The sequence below is a fragment of the Ips typographus genome, linkage group LG5 (assembly GCF_016097725.1).
Source record: "Ips typographus isolate SLU linkage group LG5, UJ_Ityp_2.0, whole genome shotgun sequence".
Taxonomy (NCBI): Eukaryota; Metazoa; Arthropoda; class Insecta; order Coleoptera; family Curculionidae; genus Ips; species Ips typographus.
Window position 1 is genome coordinate 4,060,098 of NC_138426.1, and position 26,140 is coordinate 4,086,237.

The following is a 26,140-nucleotide window of genomic DNA, read 5'->3' on the forward strand; positions in this document are numbered from 1 at the left end:
AAAAACATGTGTCGGATTGTATTAAAGACTATTTTTCTATCGCTTGTACGTGTTACAATACGTTGACCAAAAAAGGAGGATCTATTTAACCACTCAATGAGACTCCAACAAAAATAGAGGTCAATGGTTTTTTTATGTTGACACAGCGGAAGCTACAACGATTTTCCATGGGAAATCAGCTTTGATTTATCGTCACCACTAACACACATCACGTCAATGATTAATAGCGATTCTATGCCAGAAGGGGAGATGATAAAATGTTTTGTTTGAATCTGTCCCTTCCAGTTAATAAGAGAGTCAGTGAAATAGACATTTTTTAAAATCACATCTACTAAATACTCAAATTTATCATAATACTGGAAGGATTGTTTTACTCTAACTTTATGAATGGAATTTTTGAAAAAAACACCTCAAAAGTAAAAGTGGTAGTCTGAATTAGAAAAATGTGCAAAATCCGATTTATAAAGGGTGTCACTGAAATGACTGTACAACGCTTAATCGCAAATTTGTTTGGTCAAAAAACTTACTTATATCCAAAGTTGCTTAATTTTGTCGCTACAGTGCGCCAAAGTGACTTCAAGGGGTAAACCGCTGAGTACAATTGGTACACTAATTCTTTGTAATACCCAGTATTTCCTAATAACTCCCAATAACTAACCTATCCTAACCATACCCACTAATTTTCTGAATTACCACGACTAGAGAGTCTAAAAAAACTTTTTTAATTAAAAAAAGTAAAAATAAGAAAATATGCGTACAACGATTTAACCGGAAGTAGATATCAACTGCTGCTTAGTTTAAATGGGACACCTTGTATATTATTGCGATTTTGGATTCTACGTCAAATTCATTAATGTCATACACCTTTCTGTATCCGTTTCTGAGATATTTACCGTTTTATGTGAATTTTAATATTTTCAGTCTCCAAAACAAAAATTTTAATTTATGCATATCAGGGAACGTTTTTTTCTTGGTTTTTGTGTTACGAAGGTTTGTTCTTAGAGTGAGTGAAGAAAAACGATAAAATATATTATTATTGAATGAATGAATAGATATTGTTAGATGGGATCCCTTCGGAGAAGACAATTAGGCCGCTAGCCTGGCCCATTGTGACCCATCACAAGCTAGTACCCCTCCAGTTCGGTGGCCCTGACAAAGCCGCAGAGCCTCCTTGGCCGGGTACCTTGAATATCTAAGGGGTTGATCACACTTTTACCCCAAATCTCTTTTCTGATTGTCGCAAGTACCGGGCACTGTGTGAGACCGTGTATCAGAGTTTCCTCGTCTTCCAGACACAAGCGACATACCGGATCCTGTGACAGACCCAGAATGTGCATGTGTCTTCTCAGCTGACAGTGACCCGTGAGAAATCCTGTCACACATCTGAGTTCCTTTCTGGATAATTCCATCAGGGACTTCGACTTGTTTCTTGGAAAGAAGCCCATGAGACATCGCGACTGCCGCATTCTTCCGGCCTCCTCCCAAGTAATATCGGATCTTTGCCAGAAGATACGGTCCACAATAGCGGATCCGAACCCGCCGGCTAGTCCTACAATAGGTTTGGGCCCTACGGGTCTCTCTTTGGAGCCACGAAGGGCCAACCTGTCCGCCTCCTCGTTTCCCCTAACACCGGAGTGCCCTGGAACCCAAGTTAGACGTACCTTGGCCATCCGCGTGAGCGACAAGAGTGTTTTCTTACACTCCAGCACCAGCGCAGACGTCGTTGAATCAGCTTTTAAGGCAGCCATTGCTGCCTTGCTGTCCGTACAGATAAATATATCCTTCCGGCGTAGCGGTGAGTTTAAAATGACCTCCCCGCATTGGATAATCGCGAAGATCTCGGCTTGGAAGATGGTACAGTGGCAGCCTAGAGGGAAGCTAAGCCTCATCCCCGAGGTGGCACCATACACACCTGCCCCTGCCACCGTAACGGTTTTGGATCCATCTGTAAACCAGACGTCTCCATGCGACGGGAGGATAGAGTTTCGAGAGAATTTCCAGTCCTCCCTCTCAGGTACTACAAACTTTAGAGGTCCTCTTGACAGAAGCGTCGGAGGCACCCGATCCTGCTTCATCAACTGTTGCCCCGAGATGACCTTACGATTCAGCTGAGTTTATAATCAGCATATTGAGACCTACCAGTCTGTGGGCTGCCAAGGCGGCTTCTTTTTGTATAAACAGGTGCAGCGGTTCGAGCCCACATAGCCGCTCCAGTACCTTTGTTGGGGCAGTTTTCATTGCACCTGTAATACAGACGCAAGCAAGTCTTTGAACCTTGTCCAACAAGGCTCGTGACTTGGCCTTATCCATTGCTCCGGACCAAACAGTCGCTCCGTATGTTATCATCGGGCAAAAAACCGCGCAGTAGATCCATCGAAGGATTCTCGGCTGGAGTCCCCACGTTGTATCAAAGGCCCTCTTGCACGCCCAAAGAGCATTGCGGGCCTTCCCGGTTTGATTGCAAGGTGTTCGTTCCAGGTATTTGACCTGGGATTTCTACCCCAGAATGTGGCCGAACAGATTTAAGTCCGACAACGGCCCGAGTTTTCCTCGCCTGGTAAAGATGTGTGGATAGAAGGGCAGCCTGGATATTCCTCTCCAGGCCGCCGACGGCACGACCACTCGAAAGAATGGCCACATCGTCCGCGTAGGCCTGGGCGTAGACATCTGCGGAGTTGAGCCTCCACGGCAGAGTATCAACAACCAGGCACCAAAGAGTGGGCGAAAGAACGCCCCCTTGGGGGCATCCTCTGGCGACCCACGCCTGTGACGTGACTGCGTTGAGCTCCGCAAAAACCAAACGGTTGGACAGCATGGTTTTCACCCACCCGGCAACCACCGGATGGGCCCAACGCCGCTCAAGGGCTTGGCATATCGATTCAAAGGAGGTGTTGTGAAACGCTCCCTCTATATCCACAAACGCCGTCAGAGTGGCGCATCCGGGTGCACTGCCCTTCTCCAGCCTATGTACGATGTAATGAAGAGCGGCCTCCGGAGACCTACCCGCCCTGTAAGCGTATTACTTCTCGTGTAGAGAAGCCACAGTGAGCAGCTTTTCCTTAATATGACGGTCCACAATGCGCTCATGAGGCTTCAACATAAAGCTCGAGAAGCTGATGGAACGAAACGATTTCGGATTAGAATAATCCGCCTTTCCCGGCTTGGGAATGAACACGACTCTCACTCTTCTCCAGGCCCCCGGGATGTACCCCAGATTGAGCGATCGCCTAAATATCCTCAGCAGGACCAGGGTCATCTCCTCCGGGCTCTTCTGGAGGAGCGCCGTAGAGATACCGTCAGTCCTCGGGGACCTAAACGGGGCAATCGAGCATATTTCATCTTTCAAAAGTGTTATACAGGATTATCAAAAAAAAGAGCAAGACGTCAGTTCTAAAAAAGACGTTTTCCAAATTAAACACTCCTTATTCTTATAACTTTGTCTGATTCTCTGTTCAAAATTAAGGTAAGTTTGTATTAGGTCACTTATTTAAAAAAATTGTTCTTTAAATTGATACATTGAACCATCCTGTAACTGACAAAATAATCGAGTTATTGAAGGTTAAAGTAGTAGCTGTCAAATTCAGTCAAAACTGTCAAACCACTCGTTTATTTACAACACTCACTTTGTATAGACTTTTATATATATCAATAGATAGAAAATATAATGGGCTTTCCAAAAATATGGCCGTTTGTAATGATAGGGTGCTTCGTTTGGCCGCCAGAGGGCTCCAAAGCTAACTAAACGCTTTTCTTGACTGTAACCACTCTAACTTCTTCGAGGGATTTTTTTTTTAATCGGTCAGGTACGGCCCTGATATTTGGCACAATCCTAGCACAGTGAGTGTCAAATTTAGAGCCAGCAAAACTGTAGAAATAAAATCATTAAAGTCGATTTTCGCTCACACTAAGTGGCCAACATAACGCAAAACTCATTGGAATTGTGGTGGTGTTTCAGGCAAATGTGACCCTTACGAAAAATGTCATTTGCAAAATCGGTTTTTCCAGAAATTTCTATGCATTACATTGTAGTAGACCTAGTAGCTCATGTAACCGTGTTTTCTTAATTTTCCAGGGTCAAATTAGCCCTAACCAGGAAAAAAGTGTTTCTGGGGCACCCTGTCTGTAAACCGTAAATAACACGCGTATTTGTAACACTTTGTATATACTTTTATATGTCGATGGACAGCCAGTGAAATGAGCTTTATATTGACGTAGAAAAGTCGGTTGGTTAGTGGTACCGTTTAGCCACTAGAGGGCGTCAACTTTGACCAATTTTTTTGTTAAATCCTTTTGTTTTTTATTTAAAAACCCGCTTAACTGCACTATTTTTTTCTAGAGTTTTATACGTCAATGGAAACCCAATGGAATGACCTTACTAAAAAGTTCCCAATATTTTTACTTTATTTTGAAACATTTTTGTCTCTTGTAAAATTACTGTCAGACATACGGTTTTCTTAATAAGAAGTACAATACCTTGCAACTCATCACTAAATTTATAACCGGAATAAACCAAAACATACACAATAATTGCCAATTAGCTAGACAAAAAAAATTGTAAAATTTTGTTGAAATTCTTTTCAGTACAGAGCAAAACAGTGAACATTTTGAATATTTGTTATAAAGTTTAGCTAATTGGAAGATATTTCGTATGTTTTCGTTCTTCTCGGTGTAACGTTCGGTGATGAGTTGAAAAGTATTGCATTTTTTTTTAGAAAAATCGTATGTCTGACAATAATTCGGCAAGAAGCATAAAAAATCAAAATAAAGTCAGCTAGTAGCAGATCAATTATTAAAGTAATTGATACAGGGGTAACAAAAAAACAAACTTTTATTTACGAGCCACAAGTAATTTTTATTATTTCCCTTAATTGAAAAAATATTTCGTTTAGGTGAAAACATGCCAATTTTGGTCCCAAATCTCGTGAAAATCTATAAGTGCGTTTATAAATTATTTCGAAAAATTGATATTAATTTGAGAAATTTGGCACCCTGTAGCGGCAAAATTAAGCAACTTTGAATAAAGGAATTTGTGGTTAAGCGTTATAGTTGAATACACTATGACCCTGGAATTTAGGGACAATTTACTGTCCTTTTCACAAAATTCAGAACCGTAAATGAATAAATTTAGAAAATATTCTTTTAAACACAATTTCATGTTAGTTAATGTCGTTTTTTTCCGGAAGTTTTTTTGTAAAAAATATATGCAATACGGCCCTGTATTATGAAATCAACTATGTGCTTACACTGTGAATTTCAGAACCGTAGCTCCCTAAATTGCCAAATTATTACTGTTAATGACAAATATATTCACTTTTTCCAACTTTCTTGTGGGTTTTTGCTCTCTAACTAAATCAGAGATTTTTTACAAAAATTGCACAATACAGCCCTGTTGATGAAGTTGATTTTTTTGATATGGATTAAAACCTTATTATTTGCTTCGTTTAAGAAAAATAAAAAATAAATGTCACTACAATTAAAACTCACTAGGAAAAAAAGAACTATAATTATGTAAACTGGTATTTTGTAGTAATTTTTTGCACTTGTTCATTTTTAGATAGATCTTCTATATCTGTCTTTTTTTTGACAGCTCAGTCTTTTTTCTACAGCAAATTTCAAATTTCAATTTTTTTTACTATCCCAAGCCAGAGGTCATTAGAGTCATTTTGGAAATAATAGAGGCTTACTGAAAAATGTCTTTCTCTCTCTGATAAAGGCTTAATTAAAAATGAGCCTGGCACGATCCCCCCGTGACGTAATTAGAGACTCCAATTCGTGGAATAAGGCTCGGGAGGCAAATTTGAATTTTTAAAAATATCTTTTTCAAATAAGTTCTACAATATTTTTACAAAAAAATGCTGATGTATCCAAATCTGAATATTAGTTACTATCCAGAGCTTTTTAAGCATAAATATGTTTTACCTCTAAACAGACCAAAAAACTTGAATGGTAGGAAACTGATATTGTTAAGAAGAGTTTGCCAGTAAGTTTCGATTAAAGCTCTATGAAGAGGACTTTTTTTTTAATAAATAATGGTTTGCGAAAAAGACGTGTCATGAACACTGACAAACCGTTTTAAAAACTTACTTACTTACTTTTCCTAAAATTGTTCAGTGGCGTCGATATATGAGGATGATCTTCATTTTCCCGCTCTATTCTTTACGCTCACTAAATATTAATCAAAAATGACAGTTTTTTACTTTCCTACCTAGGAATGGTTAGCACAAAGAATGAATTGCAGCAATTTCAAATGAATATTTATACAGGGTGTCCTGAAATAAAATTGCAAAAAAAGTGAAACGGCAAATTTAAGCTTGCATGGTAATAAATCCACCTTGTAAACCATACCATATCTACTTAATGAGTTGAGTTGATTACCAGTCTGGGTCAACTGTTACTGTTACTGGTATTACCACTGTCTACCTGGGTTATTGTATCTTTTACTTTAAAATGGTTCAAAAGGACTCTAATCTGGTCATCTGGGAGCTTTACAAATTAATTTTTGACACTAAAAATAGTAAAAAAACAGGATTTTTACTGCGTTTAATTTTTTAGACTATAGGTATGGTAAAGACCTGTGAGGTTCCAAATGTGTACTGAATAGTCTAAAAACTTGTTATTTACTGCTAGGAATAGTCTTAAAATTTGTTGTTTTTTTTATATGCCATCCATTCTAAAACTGGATTTCAAGCACTAAAAACAGTCTGGAAATCAAGACAAAGATTGTTGAACCTAACACTCATTTTTTCCTATTAAAAATAATTTAAAAGTTGACTTTTAGGGCTAAAAATGACTTCACTAAAACTAAAGACAGTGGAAAAGTCTATTTTCAGGACTTTATTTGGTGTAGAACCTAAATTTATGGACTGAAACAAGTCTAGAATACAATTAATCACCGGAAGGAGGAAATTTTGGGTTGAGGACTGAAACTTGGGTTTTACTATTATTAATAGTCCTAAACTCGATTTCTTAGAAATGCTCCAACTTTTGGTACCGATGATGGGTCAATTTAGTAGTAAATACAGATATTTTCAAGACTATGAAGAGTGTACAAAGTAGCTTTCAGGCCTGATGAGTCAAAAACTTTGTGCAGAGAGTATTGAAGCTCGATTTTTCAAGCTGAAACAGCCTTAAAGAACTAAAAACAGTTTGGATTTTTTAGAAATGCTCGAATTTTTAGCACTGAGGTGTCTAGAAGTTAATTTAATAGTGACAAAGCTTGAAATGACATTTTAAAGCCTATGGAGAATGTAAAACTTGTTTTTTTTTTAGTCTTTTAAGTCTTCTATGTCAAAAACTTGCTAAAGATAGTCTTGAAACTTGATTTTCCAAGCTGAAAGCAGTTTTGAAGCACTAAAAATAGTCCAGAGTTCGAAGAAAATGAAAAGCAAAGTGAAATAACTTGAAAAGTTAGTCTTCAAGTCAATTTTCATGATCCTAATGTCAATATCCTGTATTTAGACTAAAATATTGAAATTTGTCTTCAAATTATAACAATTTATACTTTAAAGGCAAATTTTAAGCTTCTGATGTCACTTTTCATTGGTTGAGAATCACATTTTCGTATCCAAGTCAATTTTCAATGTTTAAATGTATTTAAGAATTCTAGAAAAAGTAGTTTTTTATGTCTACATTTTCTACAAGTCAGTTTTTAATACTGAACAATTTTTGACAAATATCATTCACATCACATAAAGAGTATTCATTTTGTGGTGGTGTCCTGTTTATTGGTACTTCCAAGTAAGAACTCCGAAGAACCAAGCCGACGATCTGTATCGGAGCATCGTTTAAAAGGTCAAAAGGGACCAACTGGAATTTCCACTTTCAGGCTGACCCAATTCGGTAACCCAGAGCAGATGTGTTGCGGGTTGTAAAATCAAGTGAATGGAAATGGCAGGGGTCCCGTTCTGCAGAACGGCGGAGGGATTGAGAAGACCTTTTGCCGGTCACGTAGAGACCAATCGCCCTCGAGGGACCAGAACAGAAGTTTATCTTATCGACATTCTTCTCCCACACATTGTACATAGTGTAAATAAATATACCTATCCATTCATGCCTTGAATATATGCACCCTAACTCCTCAATTTTATAAGTTCCAAACTTGATCAAAATTGCTCCATGGGTCTGACAGGTATAGCAAAAAAAAGGATTTCTTTAACTGAAATTTGGAAGAAGATTCACCTTAGGAAGAGTTTTTCAGGAAAATGACATAATACATGTCAACTTATTTTTTGATGGGTTATTTTAAAACTGAATCACCCTGTATAATGTTTGAGCTACTATAGAGATACAGATCCATTTTCTACTATGTGTGTGTATATCTTCTCTCGTATAGGTTGGCGCAAAGTTAGCCTAGAGACCTAATATACGGACGTTAAAAGATGTGGAAAATTGAAATTCCTTGCTTTGCCTCTAAAGATGCAATTTTGCATCTCGTTATTTACTCCAACAGCATACGCTGTAAAACAGAACGTTAAATTGTCGCAATTTTAGTACGGAGTTTCTCTATGTATGTACAGTATGGTGCAAATATACAGTGTGTCCATAAAGTATGAAATAAATTCGATTACAATTCAGGGAATTATCTTTCAGAAAAATGCTTGGACGCGCCTGTTATTATTTTTAAACAAGCATTTTTTGAAAAAAATAAATATACAGGGTATCCCAAATCAGGGATATGACCTTCGAGTTGACATTTTCAAATGAGAACTCCTATTTTTTATTGCAAGTCGTCAATTGATTCAGGTTTCATTTAATAAACAAAATTTTTGAGATGGCCCCACCAAAAAAAATATCCCAAAGATTGAGATCAGGAAATCTTTGAGGCCATTCAATTGATCCACGCTTTCCAATCCATCTGTTGGAAAATGCTACTTCGTTAAGATATTGTCTAACTTGTATTGCTAATGCGGGGGTGCACCATCCTGCTGTAATGAGGTAACGAGGGAAATCATAGTCGCGGGCAACTTGACGAATGCTAATAAGTGAATTTTCTTCCACAGATAATAAAACATTTAGTTTTTCATCTTCGTTTATCGCAGGACGTTTATTTTTTGACTTATTTTCTACAGAACACGTATCTCAAAACTTCCTTTCAATTTTACTAACTACTGACAGGTTTATTGGCTTTTCTGGATACTTGTTATTCAATAAAACACACACCTCATGATGAGTTGAGCACTTATCGCCATACCCAATCATCATCAGAATTTCAATTCTTTGTGTTGTAATATTATTAGTTGTTTGAAATAAAGTCGCAGACAAAGCAAACAGACAAATTAGGAACTTCAAAATGAATGAGAATGGCATTGCTATAAAAATATAAAAAACAAACCTTGCGACACTAAACCAAACACCAGCCTGATGTGTACGGTGGAAGTTTTATTACAATTTTTTTTTTTCAACATTTATTTTTTCGGAAACAGCTGTATATCGACATAGGATATGCTACATGAAAAATACCCAGAAATTTACGTAGAATCCATAAATGCAATAAAAAATGGGGGTTCAAATTTGATAATGTCAACTGAAAGGTCGTGAGTTAGTGAGTGTGTGACGAGGGTCGGGGGAAAAAAAAAAAGGGAAAAAACGGCCTTCTATATAGGCCCGTCACGTCCCGCCAGTAAGGGAGCTCCAGCAGCACAGTGTCCTTTATAAAAGCCACCAGGTTACTGGGGCATAAGTCTCTTATGTCCCTGGGCAACAGCATTGACTGTCCCAGGATGCGCATACGCGCGTAAGAGAAGGCAGGACAGCTCATAAGGACATGTCCCAAAGTTTCTTCATCTTCTAAGCATCCCCTACATTCGAGATGTCGATGTCGTCTAAGGTGACAATGACCGGTCAATAAAGCCTGTCACCGTTCTTAAATTGCTTCTGTCGAGTCTCAGTAGTTGTTTAGTTTTCAGAGCACTGGGGCCACCTTTGAGTTCCGTAGCGTGTCTCATGCCCGAGGCAGCAACCCAGCGGCAGTGAAACAATTGCCGGGCAAAGGCCCCCATGGAGCGTGTAGCCGTACTCTTTGAGATCCCAACAAACGGTTCAGGACCGATGGGCGTCACTTGCAATCTAGCCAACCGGTCGGCCTTTTCATTGCCAGGAACATCAGAATGTCCTGGCACCCAGATGAGGCGGATGTTATTTTCCAACGAGAGTGTCTCGAGGATTGTTTTACATTCCAGCACCAGCCAGGAGCTTGCCTTCTCGGCACTGAGTGCTTGGATGGCTGCGCTGCTATCGGAGCAGATATTAATATTCTGTCCAATTAAGGGACTGGACAATAGTTCCAGACCGCAGGACAAGATTGCAAGTACTTCTGCCTGGAAGACAGTGGTATGTTGATCCAGAGCTATGTGTCTTTTTGAAGGTCGTATCTCAATTTTGAGCCAGCCTGTAGGGTAAAGTAGGGTGAGATGGCCAGCCGGGAGAGACGGCCAACGGCTAAATTCGAATAAAAGGCGTCGTGCGCGGGCGCGGTCTGCATTCTCCAGCAATAAACGTTTATGTTTGCGCACGGTCAATGTGTTTGCGTTTACCTCGAAGTGACACTGAAGCGCTCAAAAAATAAAAACGTTATTACGTCGTTCGAAAATTTTAGAATAGTTTTTTCTGCGGTCTACTGTGAGTGTATGGGAAGAAATCTACTGCCAATATCAACGTATTAGGTGAGTACAATAAGTATTAAGTAATTCTAACCTCAAAAACCAGTTAAAAACATGCTGTGAGTTTTGTTTGTCACGTTGGCCATCTTTCCCTAACATTTTGGGAGAGATGGCCACCAAATAGTGGGGATAGATGGCCAGATGTTTGTAACATCTATTTTTTTACAGTTTGATGTCCTTTCCAGTTTTCTGCGGAAAATGCCAACAAAGTATAAAAGAAAGAACTCAAATCGTGGTAATTATACTGAAGAAAATTTGAGGCTAGCAATTGAAGCTGTTAGAAACGGTTCTTCTGTGAACGGCGCCTCAAAAAATTATGGCATTCCTAGGAAAACCCTTGAAAGGAAAATAAAAAATAATATTTTTACCATTGGTAGAATGGGACCTGATAGTATGTTGGGGGAAGCAAATGAAAATAAATTAGTGCAACACATTATAAAGGCCCAAAAATACGGGTTTCCTAGGACGGTACCAGATGTTCGAAAGCTTGCCTATAATTTTGCTGAATGTCTACAAATCAATCACAAGTTCAACAAAGAAAAAGGAGACGCTGGTTCGGATTGGTTTAGGTCGTTTTTGAGAAGACTTGTCTATTCGCAAAGCTGAGGGTGTATCTCTAGGCCGAGGTGAGGGCATGAACCGTGTAGATGTGGGAAATTATTTTAAACTGCTACAAGAAACACTTGAACAAAATGAGCTGTTCAACAAACCTGGGTGCATCTACATCTATGTATAATGTTGATGAAACAGGTCTGCAATTAAATAATCGACCTGGCAATGTTTTAGCCGAAAAAGGAGCGAAGGATGTTGTTACAGTGACGTCGGGGGAAAAGGGTGAGACAATCTCGTGCATAGCTTGCTGTAATGCCGAGGGTTTTTTTTACCGCCAGTCTGCGTATTTAAAGGGAAGAATTTAAAGACCGAATGGACAGACTCAATGCCACCTGGTTCACATATCGTGATGTCACAAAAATCGGCCTATGTTACTGCAACAATTTTTTTGGATTGGTTTAAAAACCACTTCTTACCACGTAAAGGCGAAGGAAGAACACTATTAATTCTTGATGGGCATGCATCTCACTGTTCTTCTGTTGAACTTTTAGAAACCGCTGAAGCAAATAATGTCGTTTTATTGTGTTTACCTCCACATACTACTCATTATTTGCAACCATTAGATAGGGCTTTTTTTAAGTCCCTTAAAACCTTCTACTATCAATCTTGCAGAGAATGGATGCAGAGCCACCCCGGAAGGAAACTAGGACGACTCCAATTTGGAGAACTTCTAATGAAAAGCTGGGGAAAGTCAGCAACCGCTGGAAATTCAATGTCCGGCTTCAGAGCCACTGGAATATTTCCCTGGTATCCAAATTCTGTACCCGACCATGCTTACACAGTTTCTGATCGAATAGCAAACAGTGACACCAGAGAAGGCCAGGGAACAGTCACAGAAGTAACAAACAGTCACAGTTTCAGCTCTCAAGTGAACAATGCTAAAGTAACACCAGAAATAACTCACTCAACTAATTCGATGGATGATGAAGTGCCATCTTGTAGCCATGCTGATCCTATAGAGCCTCGATGTACAACCCCAGTGAATGAGAAATCTATTCCAGACCTGACACCTGAAAAACTTTTAGAACAAATTAATCCCACGCCCAAATTAGTTGTTTCTGCAAAAAAACGAGCAAGGGCTGTTGCTACCCTATTAACTTCTCCCGAACATATTGCAACCGTGAAAGAAAGACACGAAAAGAAAAATAAACAAACTAAGAACACAACAAAAAAGCAAATTCCAAAAAAAAAAATTCAAAAAAGAAAACGCTTACCTTCACCAAGTTCAGATGAGGAGCAGAATATAGAAGTTCCGTATGAAGAGGAAAGTGATACCCTTTCCGAAGTGGATAACACTGAATGTGCAGGATGTGGAGAAAGCTACAACAACACGAGAAAAAAAGAAGATTGGTTGCAGTGCATAATATGCCAGAAGTGGTTTCACGAAAATTGCTCATCTTACGTAAACACTTGTCAAAATTGTGGTAAAACTGCTTTTAAAAAGAAGCAAAAGTGATGTTAAGGATTAATCTTTTATTTTGTTTTTATAAGAAATTCAATTTTTTCAAATTTTTCAATATTATTTTCTTATTTTTATGTTTTGGCCAACTAACCCAGCCGATCGGGGATAGATGGCCATGTGCAGCTTTTGGTTGGTAAATAATAATTACGAAAATTAAAATTAATTTGACTGTATTTATTTACCCACCTGTTCGGATAATAGTTAAGCAATGACAAAAAAAAAGTTGCAACGCCTAACCTCCACCAAAAAAATTACAGGCCTTTGCTAAGCAAAACGGTGGCCATCTCACCCGACTTTACCCTATATCAAATATTTTTCTCAAAAAATGCGCATTTAAAAATGATAACATACGTGTCCGAGCATTTTTCTGAAATAACTCCCTAAATTTTAATAGAATTTATTCCATACTTTATGGACACACTGTATACTAAAATTATGTGCAGTAAATCGTCCATGTAGGGAATAGTAAAGTAAAGACACCCGTTCAAAGGATTATTAAGGTGAGGAGGGTTTGCTTTGCCTAGTCTAACGTTCGGTGTAAGAAGTACTGTTGTACCTCCTCTTGCGTTATTGATAGTGTCGCTATGTTTAAATAAAATGTTATTAATGTTATTAAAAATTCTTGATAAGAATTTTTTAGAATTGTCAGACATATATATCGAATTTTCTTGCGGACTGATGGAAGAATCGCTTGTAGAAAGCTTCAAACAGTTAATACACCTTGCGTAAAAGGCTGGCCGGAAATACGATAGTTTTTGCCCCGTCGTTTGATGTTCGATAACTAAAGCTAAAGAGGGTGTAATCTGCATTGGCCAGATCCAGTCAGGTACCAATTGGAAGCATTTGTTGCTTCTTAAGCAAACTAGTTGGGAACGCTCCAAAGCTGTCTAAGAGATTTCATCTTTGAAGAGCCAGAGACTGAGCTGATTGCTGCTGTACAAAAGCGATACTGATACCCCGACGATGTTGTGAGCGAATTCCAGAAAACCTGAGGTAGAAATCATAGTGCAACACACCACGTGATCTGTAGACGTTTTGTTTTTTGGACTAATTCCGTAACCGTGTCAGAGACAGTAAGTAATTAGGATAGTATAGACAGTAATTCATATATCTGCAATCGTTTTTGCTATCCGATCAATTCATTTAGTAGTAGTGGTAGTCATGTAGAGTCATGTATGTAAACATTGAGCGCCAAACAATTGCCCTGTTAGTGTCTGAGTAGAAGAGTTGCTGTAGTAAAGTAGTTAGGTTAGTTTTGTTTTAGGTTTAGTTATTTCTCTATTTATAAAATAACTTGGCATCCCTGGGAACTTTATTTTTGTAGTTTTTATTGGAAAGAATGAATATTAATCATAGGTTATATCCCGAGACGTTCAGGTTTTATCGGGTAAACTGTGCATAGGTGATTTTTTGCAAAATTTTGCTTGGAAAATGATTGAGACTAAATAATTCGACGATAAAATCCTGAGACCGCAGGTCGAAGGATTTTTTCCAATAAATTATTTAGTCGAAACGATTTGCCTAAAAGAAAAATTTTGCAAAAAACCTACCAATGCACATTTTACGTGATAAAACGTGAACGCCGAGGGGTATATGTCAAGGTTATTTCCTGAAAACTCACATTTTAGTTTATTAACAAGGAAACACCTTAGTTAGAACACAAATACTAAACTAAACGTGATGAAATTAATGATAATATTGAACTCACTCCAGCAGACGACAGATTTTCGTTCAGCCATTTATATTTTTGTTTGCATTTCAGATTGACAATCAGACGTCATAATATTTTAATTTATGTAATTTTTTAATGGAAACTACGTTATAGTGATTTATTAATTGTTAATATTGAAGAAAATAGCTTAAATTTTATATGTGTCTAAATCCCGTTACGTTTAATATCAAATGTTCTTCAAAAAAACGTATTCGAAAAAGGTAGGAGGTGTTTAATCACTGTTAAATTTTAGCAGCCAGGGATTTAATCAGTATAAAACGGTTTCCATTGGTGGAACTAGAAAGGTTCTCGGAATTTGATTGGCTGCTGGTACAATGAAGGAAATAATCAAGATAATCACTCTCGAGAGAGTTTCGATGACATAATATTGCAATTAGACAAATCACTAGAATTGTGTCGTCCAACGGTTCAAGACAGGAAATCTTTGGAACGACCCGAGAGTGATTGTCTTAACACTAGAACACAACAAAAATTTGAACATAACTTTAAAAATGTCACAATTTGAGAATTTTAGCCAAAAGATGATAGTTAATCAAAAAGCTACACCAAAAGCAGTAATAGATGACACAGCAATTCCAAAATGCCGCGTTGCCATAGTTCCAATAATATTGATACTAAAAGGGCGAAAAACCGTATGACGCCAGTCTATAATACTAAGGGCCGGTACTAAATACGTAAATGACGGAATTGATCAATAGCAGCGTCTTAGTTCACGGTTTCCATAGATGTTATCTATAGAATAAAGTTATTCTGAATTAAAAGTACTGGGCCTCAGAGAAATAACTGGATAACGCCAGACAATACTGAAGAGCGAAGGTCCAGTAGACGCCAGACTTATTTATTTAAGTCACTCTGTAATGAAATGTGACTTTTTAAGCAATTCCTTTAGGTGGTTAAAACCAACTTTCACGTTAAAAATCTTAGAAATTGTTTATTTTTGTTTATCCATTTTGATCTTCTTTTACAGGCATTGAGAAGCTGAATCGATTTACTTAAGTCACTTTGAACACACTTTAAGCAGTGATTTGTTTGAGCAATTTTCTTCCCGACTGTAACCAATTTTTTAAGGTTATTGGAGAGAAACGTTAATAAGGATTCAAGTAATGTGCTTAAACAGGCGATTTGGTAACACCAAGTGGGTTTTAGGAGCCTTTTTCCGAACAGCTGCTATAGTTTTTAAGGTAATTTCTGGGATACTTTTCCCAGAAAAAATTTTTTTATTTTAAAGTCATGTTTATTTGAGTTGCAACTATTGCCAGTTTTGCCAGTCTGAGTAGTTTGAAAAATCTACAGGGTAACTTAGTAGAAAATTGGTTAATATTTATATTAAATTAGACATTGGAAACATTGTAAACATAACGTAATAATTTACAAGAGTTGTCAGCGTGGCAACACTGCAGAAAAGTAGATGATTGGCTGGCAACATTGCAAACATTACGTAATAAGTTAGAAGAATTGACAGCATGGAAACAGTGTAGTAATTGTAATTAGTATTTTTTACGAAAACAGATGATTTGGCAACATTGAAAAACATTTTGTATCGAATTGTGTGTGGCAACCACCCTTTCGTCAAGACAGTATAAACAGCATCAAATCGATTTTTCAGTTTCATAAGTCGCGTTTTTTGGTCTGGAAACTGTCAAATTCAAGCCAATAACGGTATAAAATAACTAAAACATACTTGAAAAGCAATAAGATCAGTTTAAATTGATTTAAATATATTTTATAGCTCTATGAGTACATATTTGACATTTGTATGAGCATATTTGATTTAATTTTGAAAGTGACTCTTAAAATTTAGTCAAATCAGTATAAACAGTATCAAATCCATTTTACAGCTTCATGAGTGGACGTTTGGCATTTGTGATATGTGACAGTCAGTTTCGGATGTTTTTTGGTATGGTCTGAACCTGAAAACTGTCAAATTTAATTCCATAAACGTATAAAATAATCAAAACACACTTGAAAAAAGATTAAGAAAAAGATTAGTTCGAGTTGAGTTAAATACATTTTATAGTTCCATGGGTGCATTTTTGACCGTTGTGACGTTTGGCTGCCTGTTTCTGACTAGCTTTGGTTTCGCATGAATGTGGCAACTGTCAAAGTTCTTTCCATGAAGCTATAAAATTAGAGCATATTCACGGAAACTAGTCAATTTGGTTTGACCTAGGTTAAATGCATTTTATACCCTCATCAGTGCATTTTTTGACTATTCTAGTTTACTCTGAATGTGAAGTGTCTGTTGTTCCTAACTAGCGGTCCCTTCTATAGGGTAATTCAAATTCGATCCTCACCATTGGGATCTCGGAAACTATAAGAGATACGAAAAAGTTTAAATTGGGGCAACGTTGTGCAATTTAAAACTGAAACCAATGCCGTTTTAAAAATTACGATTTTCTAAATACTACCGAAGATATCCGAGAAAAGCTGAAATTTTGATTTTTAGTTTTTATTTATTTGTAACGTAGACATTTCGTCTATCGGCAGTCATCATCAACTTTCTTTTTTTTGTTATGGACGCCATATTGGGTTTTTACACGACCAAATACAGCATTTTCTTCTGAATTCAGTGATGTATGACAACAACTTATGATTTGCCATATAAATGACAAATTAATTAAATAAAAATAAATTTTGCCTTAGCTGACTTTGAATATCGTCAAAAATGCCCTAATTTTAAAATCAATGACAAAATGGCGGCAGTTACAGCAAAACGGACATCAGATTCATGTTCTCCATGCGAAAATTAGTTAAAATCGCCCCCTGACACGTTCAAATCAAATATGGCGGCGGTCAGTATAGTAGGCCAAGAAAACCCTTCATTTGAAAAAAATGTTGGTGCATTTTTCCAAAAATGCATTGATTATTTGAAACATTCCATAAAGGTATCATATGATCGTAGATAGCTAATGAATGGAGCTATCACGTGACGTTTAGCGCGCACTGTTAAGTTGCCCCGTTTGGCCGCTAGAGGGCGTCAAATTAGTTTTAAAATTTAATATGTCGCCCATAAGAAAAAATAAAGTTGATGATGACTGCTGACAGCCGAAACGTCGGGCGTCAAAATGTACATACAAAAAAAGTTGCGTAATGTCCAGATACATGTTACACCATTTCCAAAATAACCTAAAAATAGCGATTTGAAAATTTTATAATTTTCAGTTTATAATTTTTTACAAAAAAAACGGTACATTTTTCGGAAAAAGTGTACATACGAAAAAAGTTGCGCCATATTCAGATACATGTACAATAAAAATTTCAGTTTTTAAATTAAACTGTTTCCGAGATATTTAGGAAAATGTAGTAAATGTCTCTTATTCAATAGGGTACCAACCATATAAGAGTACCATAATATGGGTACTATCTCTATGAAATTCACATCATAAACTAACTCCGACCTGCTGAATCTAAACTTGACGTCAGATTGATAATAAGTGGTACCATTTCCGAGTTAACCTAAAAATAAACATTTTTACGCATTTTTAGGTTAGAAATAAATAAAAAGAAAAAATCAAAATTTCAGTTTTTTTTCGGATATGTTCGGAAGTACTAGGAAAATCGAAATTTTTGAAACGGTATTTGGTTTAACTTTAAATTGAGCAACTTTGCCCCAATTTAAACTTTCTCGAATCTCTTCTACTTTCCGAGATCCCAATAGTGAGGGTCGAATTTGAATTACCCTGTATATTACTTATTAATAACTCTTTCACTTCCCATAATAAAAAACATAAAATATATCACAAAAAAAGCATTTAGCTAAAAAGCAATATATTAAATTAATCATCCAAATGGTAAACATTCAATTAAGGTTAAAACTGTATTAGTTCTAGTTTAATTTTTCCTGGTTAGTGTTAAAATAAGTTAAAATAAGTCTTACAATCAAATATCAAATTACAATAATAGTTTATTACGTAACTAGTGCTGTAAGAAGCATTTTACGCACGATATGGAAAAAGTTGGGTATTTTCAGTGTGTAATTCCATGAGTGTCTAAAATGCCTTAAACCACGGTTGACGTACTATATAAGAGGGATTTTGTGGTGTAAAAAATTCAAAACTACTCTCATTTCCTTTGAAAAATGTATAGACTACGACCCCTTGTACACATTTAAAACCAAATAACTTGTTTGAGTAACCCTGTATTTCATATTTCAATCAAGATTTTTATTCTCCAACGTCTTTTACCTAAAAAAGGTATACGGGGTAAGATTTGATTTGGGCAGCCGTTTTTGAGATATTTCTGCACCCTTTAGGGACACCATGTATATCCAATGCGTAAAGAAGGTTATTATGCAACGGAAAACTTTGCGTAATTAGCTATTTACACTGCGGTCGTAGGTAAAATCTTCTTTGACAGACTTGCAGATAATCTTTATAGTTTAATAAACCCAAAATCACTTAACTTGTCCTGACAGTTAAACCTTCTGCCTCTAAACAGTAAATAACTCTTACCTGGCTTATGCCATCCTAGTGTACACCGAGCAGACAAATTGTCTCAACAGGCTGTCCTGAAACAAAATTAAAGATACAATTTTTACTGTCTACACAATACTAATTCTTTTAACTAAAAAATCTTTAAACAAGTGCAGTCTTAAGTATTACATACTTGCTTAAAGTATGATACACAAAAGGGATTACCCATAAAATAGTAATTTGCTGAAATTATATCAAATTACTTCTAGCCTTAAAAAGGTTCGAAAGTGAAACTTAACCTTATTAAAGAAAGTTTTAAAGAGTAATATTATTATAATCTATTCAGAAGTAAAAAGTTTAAAACTCTCCTAGGGACAACGCTAAAGTTATTATCGTCTCTCTTGTATAATAATTAGTTTTAAAGTTAAATCTGTTGTTATAAGCAAAGTTGTTATTTGACCCACGTCAATAAAACTTATGAATATTTTTTCTTTTTAAGGTTGAACCAAAGTTTTGATTTATTATTTTTTCAGATAAAGCTTTTGAGAGAAAAATTTATGTTTACACATTGAAAAGGGATTTCTGGAGTTGAGTTATGGTTAAAGTTTTACATTCATATAAATTATTGTCTCTAATGTGCAAATTACACTGCGCAGGACTATTAATCACAATTCTCTACAATCATACATTAGGTTAATCTAGCACTTAGATTAATTTTCTTTAACTGCACAGAAAAAACGTCAATAACAGAAATAACAATAACAGTTCCAACAATAACACCCGACTTTGTGTTGCTCTTATTCCACTTACATTATCTAAACGCCAAACGTGAACAAAGCGCTTTTAAGACGATTAAACCGCTGCATGTGCTCATAAACATGTGGCTGGTATTATTTGCCTTTTTGAACCAACTTGAATTGGGTTAATGGAGCTTAGAATCAAGAATATTTGAACAAAATCACGAAAAAGCTAAAATCAAAAATGTTTTATAACCGGTGAATCATACTCTCCCAAATTATGTATTGTGTCTGTTTTCTTTGGGATGTACCACATATCATGCACATATCACAGCACATTTTTCATAAACAGTTTCGAATTTAAACAAGAAGAAGAGAAAACAAAAACCCACGAGAAAGTTGAAAAAAGTGGATATATTTGCTTTCTAGTATATTTCTACAGCTTTTAAAACGTTCTACAAGTTTCTAAAACTTTTTGAGGACTTCTGGTACCTTCCAAATTCTCCTAGAGTGATTGGGAAGGTTTTGAAAGTTTCTACAATATTCTAGTAGCTTTGAACAGCTTTTCAAACGTTCTAAAAGTCTCTGAAACTTTTCAAGTACTTCTGGAACCTTCCAACTTCTTCTAAAGTGATTAAGAAGGTTATCTGTGACCTTCTAGAATATTGTAGTAGTTTCCAACTGCTTCTAAAACATTCTACAAGTTTTTAAATTTTTCAGGTACTTTGAAACCTTCCAAATTCTTCTAGACTGATAAGAAAGTTCTGTAGCCTTCTAGGACATTCTAGTAGTTTCTAAGAGCTTCCAGATTATTTTACAAGTTTCTATTATGTTCTAATAAATACCAGAATATTCTAAAAGCTTCGACAAGGCTATAGAACGTTACACCTAATTCAAGTGATTCTGAGTGAGGCAGAAAAGCTCTGATTGTCTAGAGCCTTCTAGACCCACTCTAATGATTCCCAAACTGTTCTAGACGCTTTTAAAATATTAGTTCTAGAAGAACGGTAGAATTAGAATGGAGCTCTAAAATAGACTGTACACCCTTTTTGTGGAAAATGGTTGACTAGCTTCTCTTACAAGCTCTAGAATATCAGTAGAGCTTCACTTATTATAAATATTATATATTATCATTTTATGTATCTATAATACTTCAGACTTTATATTAAATCGTTATTCATGTGGTGGAGGCACTTTGGATGAATCTTAGAGCACAATGATCATTCAGAAGGCTCTAGATTCGACCTAGAAGATACGAGAATAGCTGGTGGTCCACTTTACCTATCAAGAGTCTTAAAGTTTGAGTTTTCTACGAATTTATGCACTTTAACATGATTAACGTGTTTTTTTAAGAGAATTCGTACTTAAAAGACAGCCAACGCTGCTTCTTCTAAGATCTAGAAGCTTGTAGATGATCAACAAAACTTAACATGAACCTTGAAACTGATTTTGATGTCTTCTGGAATATTTTATGGTCTATGGAAGAAATAATTTTCTGTATATGGAAAATTCTTACAAGCTCTAGATTGGACCTAGAAGGTGCTAGAGTTAAATAGAATAGAAGAATCAATTTTCACCTTTCAATAGTCTTAAAATTTTACTTCTACGCACTTTAACATAATTAATTGATTTTTTAAGAAAAGTTGCACTTAAAACTCAGCAAACGATGATTCTTCAGATATCTAGAAGCTTCTAGATGATCAACAAGACTTCTCCACGCAACAGAAACCTTAAAACTGCTTTTGATATTTTCTAGATTTTTTCATAGTCCAGGAAGAGCACAATAACCTACTGAAGATATACTAGAAGAGTATTTGAGAGAAATTATGATATAGAATGTACTTAAAAGCTCTAGATTACATAAAAGCTCCAGATACATTTCAAGAGCCTTAAAATTTTTGTTTTTTCTTATATACCATTTTAACTGTTTTTTTTTAAGAGAATTCGAATTTAAAACAGCAAACGTTACTTCTTCTAAGATAGGCTTCTAGTTGATCAACAAGACTTTGCCACTTAACATCAACCTTGATACTAATTTCGATGTTTTCTGGAATCTTTTATAGTCTTATGAAAGATGAGCTTTTGAGTGAAATTAATAGAAGGGTTTTACAAGCTCTAGCTTCATAACATATGAACCTTGTAACTACGTTTCCAGAATCTTTCATACTCTACGAAAGAGCAGAATTACTTTCTGAAGACATTCTAGAAGAGTTTTTGAGTGAAATTTTCATTCTCCTTAGTGGACCTTCTCGAATCTCCAAAAATAACCGAGATACAGGGTATTCAAGTTAAACCAGTTTTTCAACCAGTTTTTGGCAAATATCTCTAAAATGGTTGGAGTTTCAAGAAAGTTGTTAGAAACCAAAAAATTACTAAATGAACCACTTAATCGACCTACAGAACGCTCAAACTTCGATGCGATTGTTTGTATACAGGGTGTACACGAAGCTGATAGTGGTTCTCTTTTTTTGGTCACTCTGTATGAAATTTTGAGGATCGAATTTTTTGGGTTACAACACTGAAAAGAGCAGTTTGAGACGGTTCTTTTGAGTGCTTTAACCTCCACAAACTCAGTAAAATAACTGAGATACAGGGTGTTCTAGTTTTGGACTAGTTTCTGGTTAAAAGAGCACTAAAACAGTTTTTGACAAATATCGGAAAAACTGTTAAAGCTACAGGAAACTCGCGGAAAACCAAAAGGTTTCCAAATGATCCATTTAATTGACCTACGTTACGCTAAAACTTCCATGCGATTTCCTGTATATAGGGTGTACACGAAAATGATAGTGGTTCACTTCTTTTGGTCACCATGTATGAAATTTTCAGGATAGAATTTTTTAGATTACACCACTAAAAAGAGGAGTTTGGGACGATTTTTTTTAGTGGTTCAACCTCCACAAACTCTCAAAAATAACCGAGATACAGGGTGGTCAAGTTTAAGACTACTTTTTTGGTAAAAAGGGAATTAAATCAGTTATTGAGAAATATCTCCAAAACGTTTCAGGTTACAAGAAAACTGCTAGAGACCAAAAAGTTTCTAAATCAACCACTGAACCGATCCACGTAACGCCGAAACCTCGATACGGTTGTCTGTATAGAGGGTGTGCACGAGTCTGATTCTGGTTCACTTGTTTTGGTCACTCTGTATGTTATTTTCAGAATGGAATTTTTTGCATTACACCATTAAAAAGAGGAGTTTGAGACGATTTTTTTGAGTTGTTCAAACTCTACAAACTCTCAAAAATAACGGAAATACAGGGTGGTCAAGTTAAAGACTACTTTTTCGGTCAAAAGGAAATTAAACCAGTTTTTGGCAAATATCTCCAAAACGTTTAGGGTTACAAGAAAACTGCTGGAGACCAAAAAGTTTCTAAATCAACCACTGAACCGATCCACGTAACGCCGAAAACTCGATACGGTTGTCTGTATACAGGGTGTGTCCGAGTGTGATTCTGGTTCACTTGTTTTGGTCGCCTTGTATGTTGTTTTCAGAATGGAATTTTTTGGATTACACCATTAAATAGAGGAGTTTGAGACGGTTTTTTTGAGTGGTTCAACCTCTACAAGCTCTTAAAAATAACCGAGATACAGGGTGGTTAAGTTTAAAACTACTTTTTTGGTAAAAAGGGAATTAAATCAGTTTTTGGGAAATATCTCCAAAACGTTTCAGGTTACAAGAAAACTGCTAGAGACCAAAAAGTGTCTAAATCCACAACGGAACCGATCCACGTAACGCCGAAAACTCGATACGGTTGTTTGTATACAGGATGTGCACAAGTGTGATTCTGGTTTACTTGCTTCCGTCACCCTGTATGTTATTTTCAGAATGGAATTTTTTGGATTACACCATTAAATAGAGGAGTTTGAGACGGTTTTTTTGAGTGGTTCAACCTCCACAAACTCTTAAAAATAACCGAGATACAGGGTGGTCAAGTTTAAGACTACTTTTTTGGTCAAAAGGGAATTAAACCAGTTTTTGGCAAATATCTCCAAAACTATTCGGGTTACAAAAAAACTGCTAGAGACCAAAAAGTTTCTAAATCCACAACTGAACCGATCCACGTAACGCTGAAACTTCGATACGGTTGTCTGTATACAGGGTGTGCACGAGTGTTATTCTGGTTCACTTTTTTTGGTTTCCCTGTATGATAATTTCAGAATGGATTTTTTTGGCTTGCACCACTAGAAAGAGAAGTTTAAGTTGGTTCTTTTGAGTGGTCGAACTTCCCAAAACTCCCAAAAATAACCGAGATACAGGGTGTTCAAACTTTGGACTACTTTCTGGTGCTTAAAATTGCACTAAAAGAGTTTTTGGCAAATATCTCAAAAACTGTTAGAGATACAAGAAAATTGCGAGGAACCAAAAAGTTTCTAAATAAACGATTGTACCGACCTGCGTAGGCCTGTTAGGGGCCACCTTTTAGCTATATTTCTAAGGTTTAAACCAGACTCGTCTAGAATAGATACAAACGTCATAAAAAGTCCAATTTATTGAATTAAAAATTATCAAAGTTTTAATTAGTATATCTCTATGTATTATCTACTAAAATTTTTCGAAATAAATTTAAAATAATAATCTGACCTTAATTAGAAGATGGGTGGCATAGCATCACAAATTATGAGTGACTCTTCAATCCACTATTTCAAACGTAATATGGGTTGTATCATTAAACTATAAAGAGTTAATTAACAAATTTGAGCAAAAACATAGAAAAAAAGCAATATTTCTTCATACTAACTTATTGTTAGACGATTATTGGCTGGTGTAGAAGGTCCCAAAGACGGAAAGCTTCCTCAATACCATTGTATAGGCCTTTGTTGTAACGTAAAAGCATTCGCAAACAATGAATATATAACGAAACACTTTTTAGGCATTATGTTTAACAAGAACGCTGAAATTTGACAAGAGGATCCAAGTAAAGCTGTTAGGATTTACCTACCAAAGGGAATTATTTTGTTTGCTTGGGACACGTTAATAATACTGCTGTTTGTAGAAAGGTTAAGTGGAATTGGATATTAGTATGCCCTGATTATCTCTGAGAGGACGTCTGAAGCAATTATTTTAATGAAATATAACATTCAAAATGGCCTTAAACCAAAAAGAAAATGAAAAATTGGTCCATATTTCCTACTTAGAAAGTTAATACAAAAATGTTGAATATTAAAGCTGAAACGTTCACGCTGCACATATTACCTTACACGATAATAAAACTGTCAAGAACAGAGGTAAAACTAATTTAAAATTTGTTTGAGTACGATATTTAACCAGAAGGGTACTTGGAAAAACCTGTTTTCGTTTTATTTATACGTATGGAATTAATTTGCGCCCTCAATAGGAACAAATTGCCATGAAAAAAGGTGGGAAAAACACTACAAATTGCTGGGTTAAATTCATTTTTAGCTTGCATATGTAAAGCTCTTTTCCTTGAAACAATAACTGACCAGCATAAGGGAAATGTTTTACTAGCTCAACTATTATTTAGAGCCTCTAAATTGCACTCAGGTTTACAAATTGCAGCAATCATTCAGTTGCACAAAAACCCATTTGGAATGAAAATCTTACTGTTCAACAATACGAAGACACTAGCAACATCATCGCAGATAATCAGTTTAAAGAAAATTCATCTCAAGTGGATTTTACGTTTTACTTTATTAGTTGTTTCTTACCGGCATCATGTTTAATGCCTGTTTGGATGGGCATAAAGCCCAGGTAGATTAGTAGGATAACAAAACGTTTACTTAATTTTGAGATAAAATAAACTGCTCGTCAAAAAGAATGGTATTTTTTCTGCGGTTTCTCATTCACTCAATTTAAATAATTTTTTTGAGGATTAAAAGGTATTTTCTTCCTCTTTCTGATGACCTAAATGATCTTCTTGAAAGTTGCCACGAATCCAAGTATACAAGTTGTGACTGAGGTGTAGTCAAATAGTCAAACCTTGATCGAGTCTTGTGGTCAATATCTCTAGACGGGTTCGCCAGTTTGTCGATTAAGGAGCGTTTAAAAAAATGTGGTTTATTTTAATTCTGTCGTTCAAATTCAACAATTTTGCAATGTTTTAGTTTGCCTTCACTCTTCAAGTGTTGAAATTCAAGTTATAAAACTTGAAAAGTGTCTTGAAGATCCTATTTTAGGTTTCCAAGACAATTTCCATTGTTGCCTACTAAATTTTACCGTGTTTAAGACAATTTTCACTATACAACTGTTGAAATAGTTGAAACTGAACAACTGTTGTAACTCAAAGAACTTTGAAAATGTCTTGAAAGTGCAATTTTAGGTTTCCAAGACAACTTTTATTGTTTTTTACTCAATTTTGCAGTGTTTAAGTACATTTTTGCTTTACAACAAATTTCAAAAGTTCAACAGTTGTGTTGTTCAACAGTTGAATGTCTAATTTTAAGTCAAAAACAGTCATTTTCTCACTCCAAGTGGGTTTTACAGGCGATTAGGTCCCAGACTGTCTATTCAAACTGTGTTTTTGGCAGTTCAAATTGTGACACCGCTTTTCTCTCTGACTGTACCAAAT

The 26,140-nt window shown here is 36.0% G+C and overlaps 2 protein-coding genes across 2 annotated transcripts in view; both read right to left on the reverse strand.

Annotated features, from left to right (window-relative positions):
- LOC145729588 (diuretic hormone receptor-like) overlaps nt 1-26,140 on the reverse strand; it is a 213,308-nt gene that overhangs the window by 153,837 nt on the left and 33,331 nt on the right. Inside the window, exon 2 of the mRNA XM_081980410.1 lies at nt 18,916-18,971. The gene's annotated coding sequence lies outside the window, so the exon portion shown is untranslated. The remainder of the gene's footprint in view (nt 1-18,915; nt 18,972-26,140) is intronic.
- Nucleotides 1,125-2,310, reverse strand: LOC145729281 (uncharacterized). Its single transcript, XM_081979965.1, has 2 exons — nt 2,140-2,310; nt 1,125-2,096 (listed from the first exon to the last, which is right to left on the reverse strand). Exons 1-2 carry the CDS (start codon nt 2,308-2,310, stop codon nt 1,125-1,127), a joined length of 1,143 nt encoding a protein of 380 aa, XP_081836091.1.

Coding starts and splice junctions, on each gene's coding strand:
- LOC145729281 (XM_081979965.1), bottom strand. CDS start 2,310: ATGGATAAGGCCAAGTCACGAGCCTTGTTGGACAAGGTTCAAAGACTT. Junction 2,097..2,139: donor CCTTGGCAGCCCACAGACTG/GTAGGTCTCAAT, acceptor CTGAATCGTAAG/GTCATCTCGGGGCAACAGTT.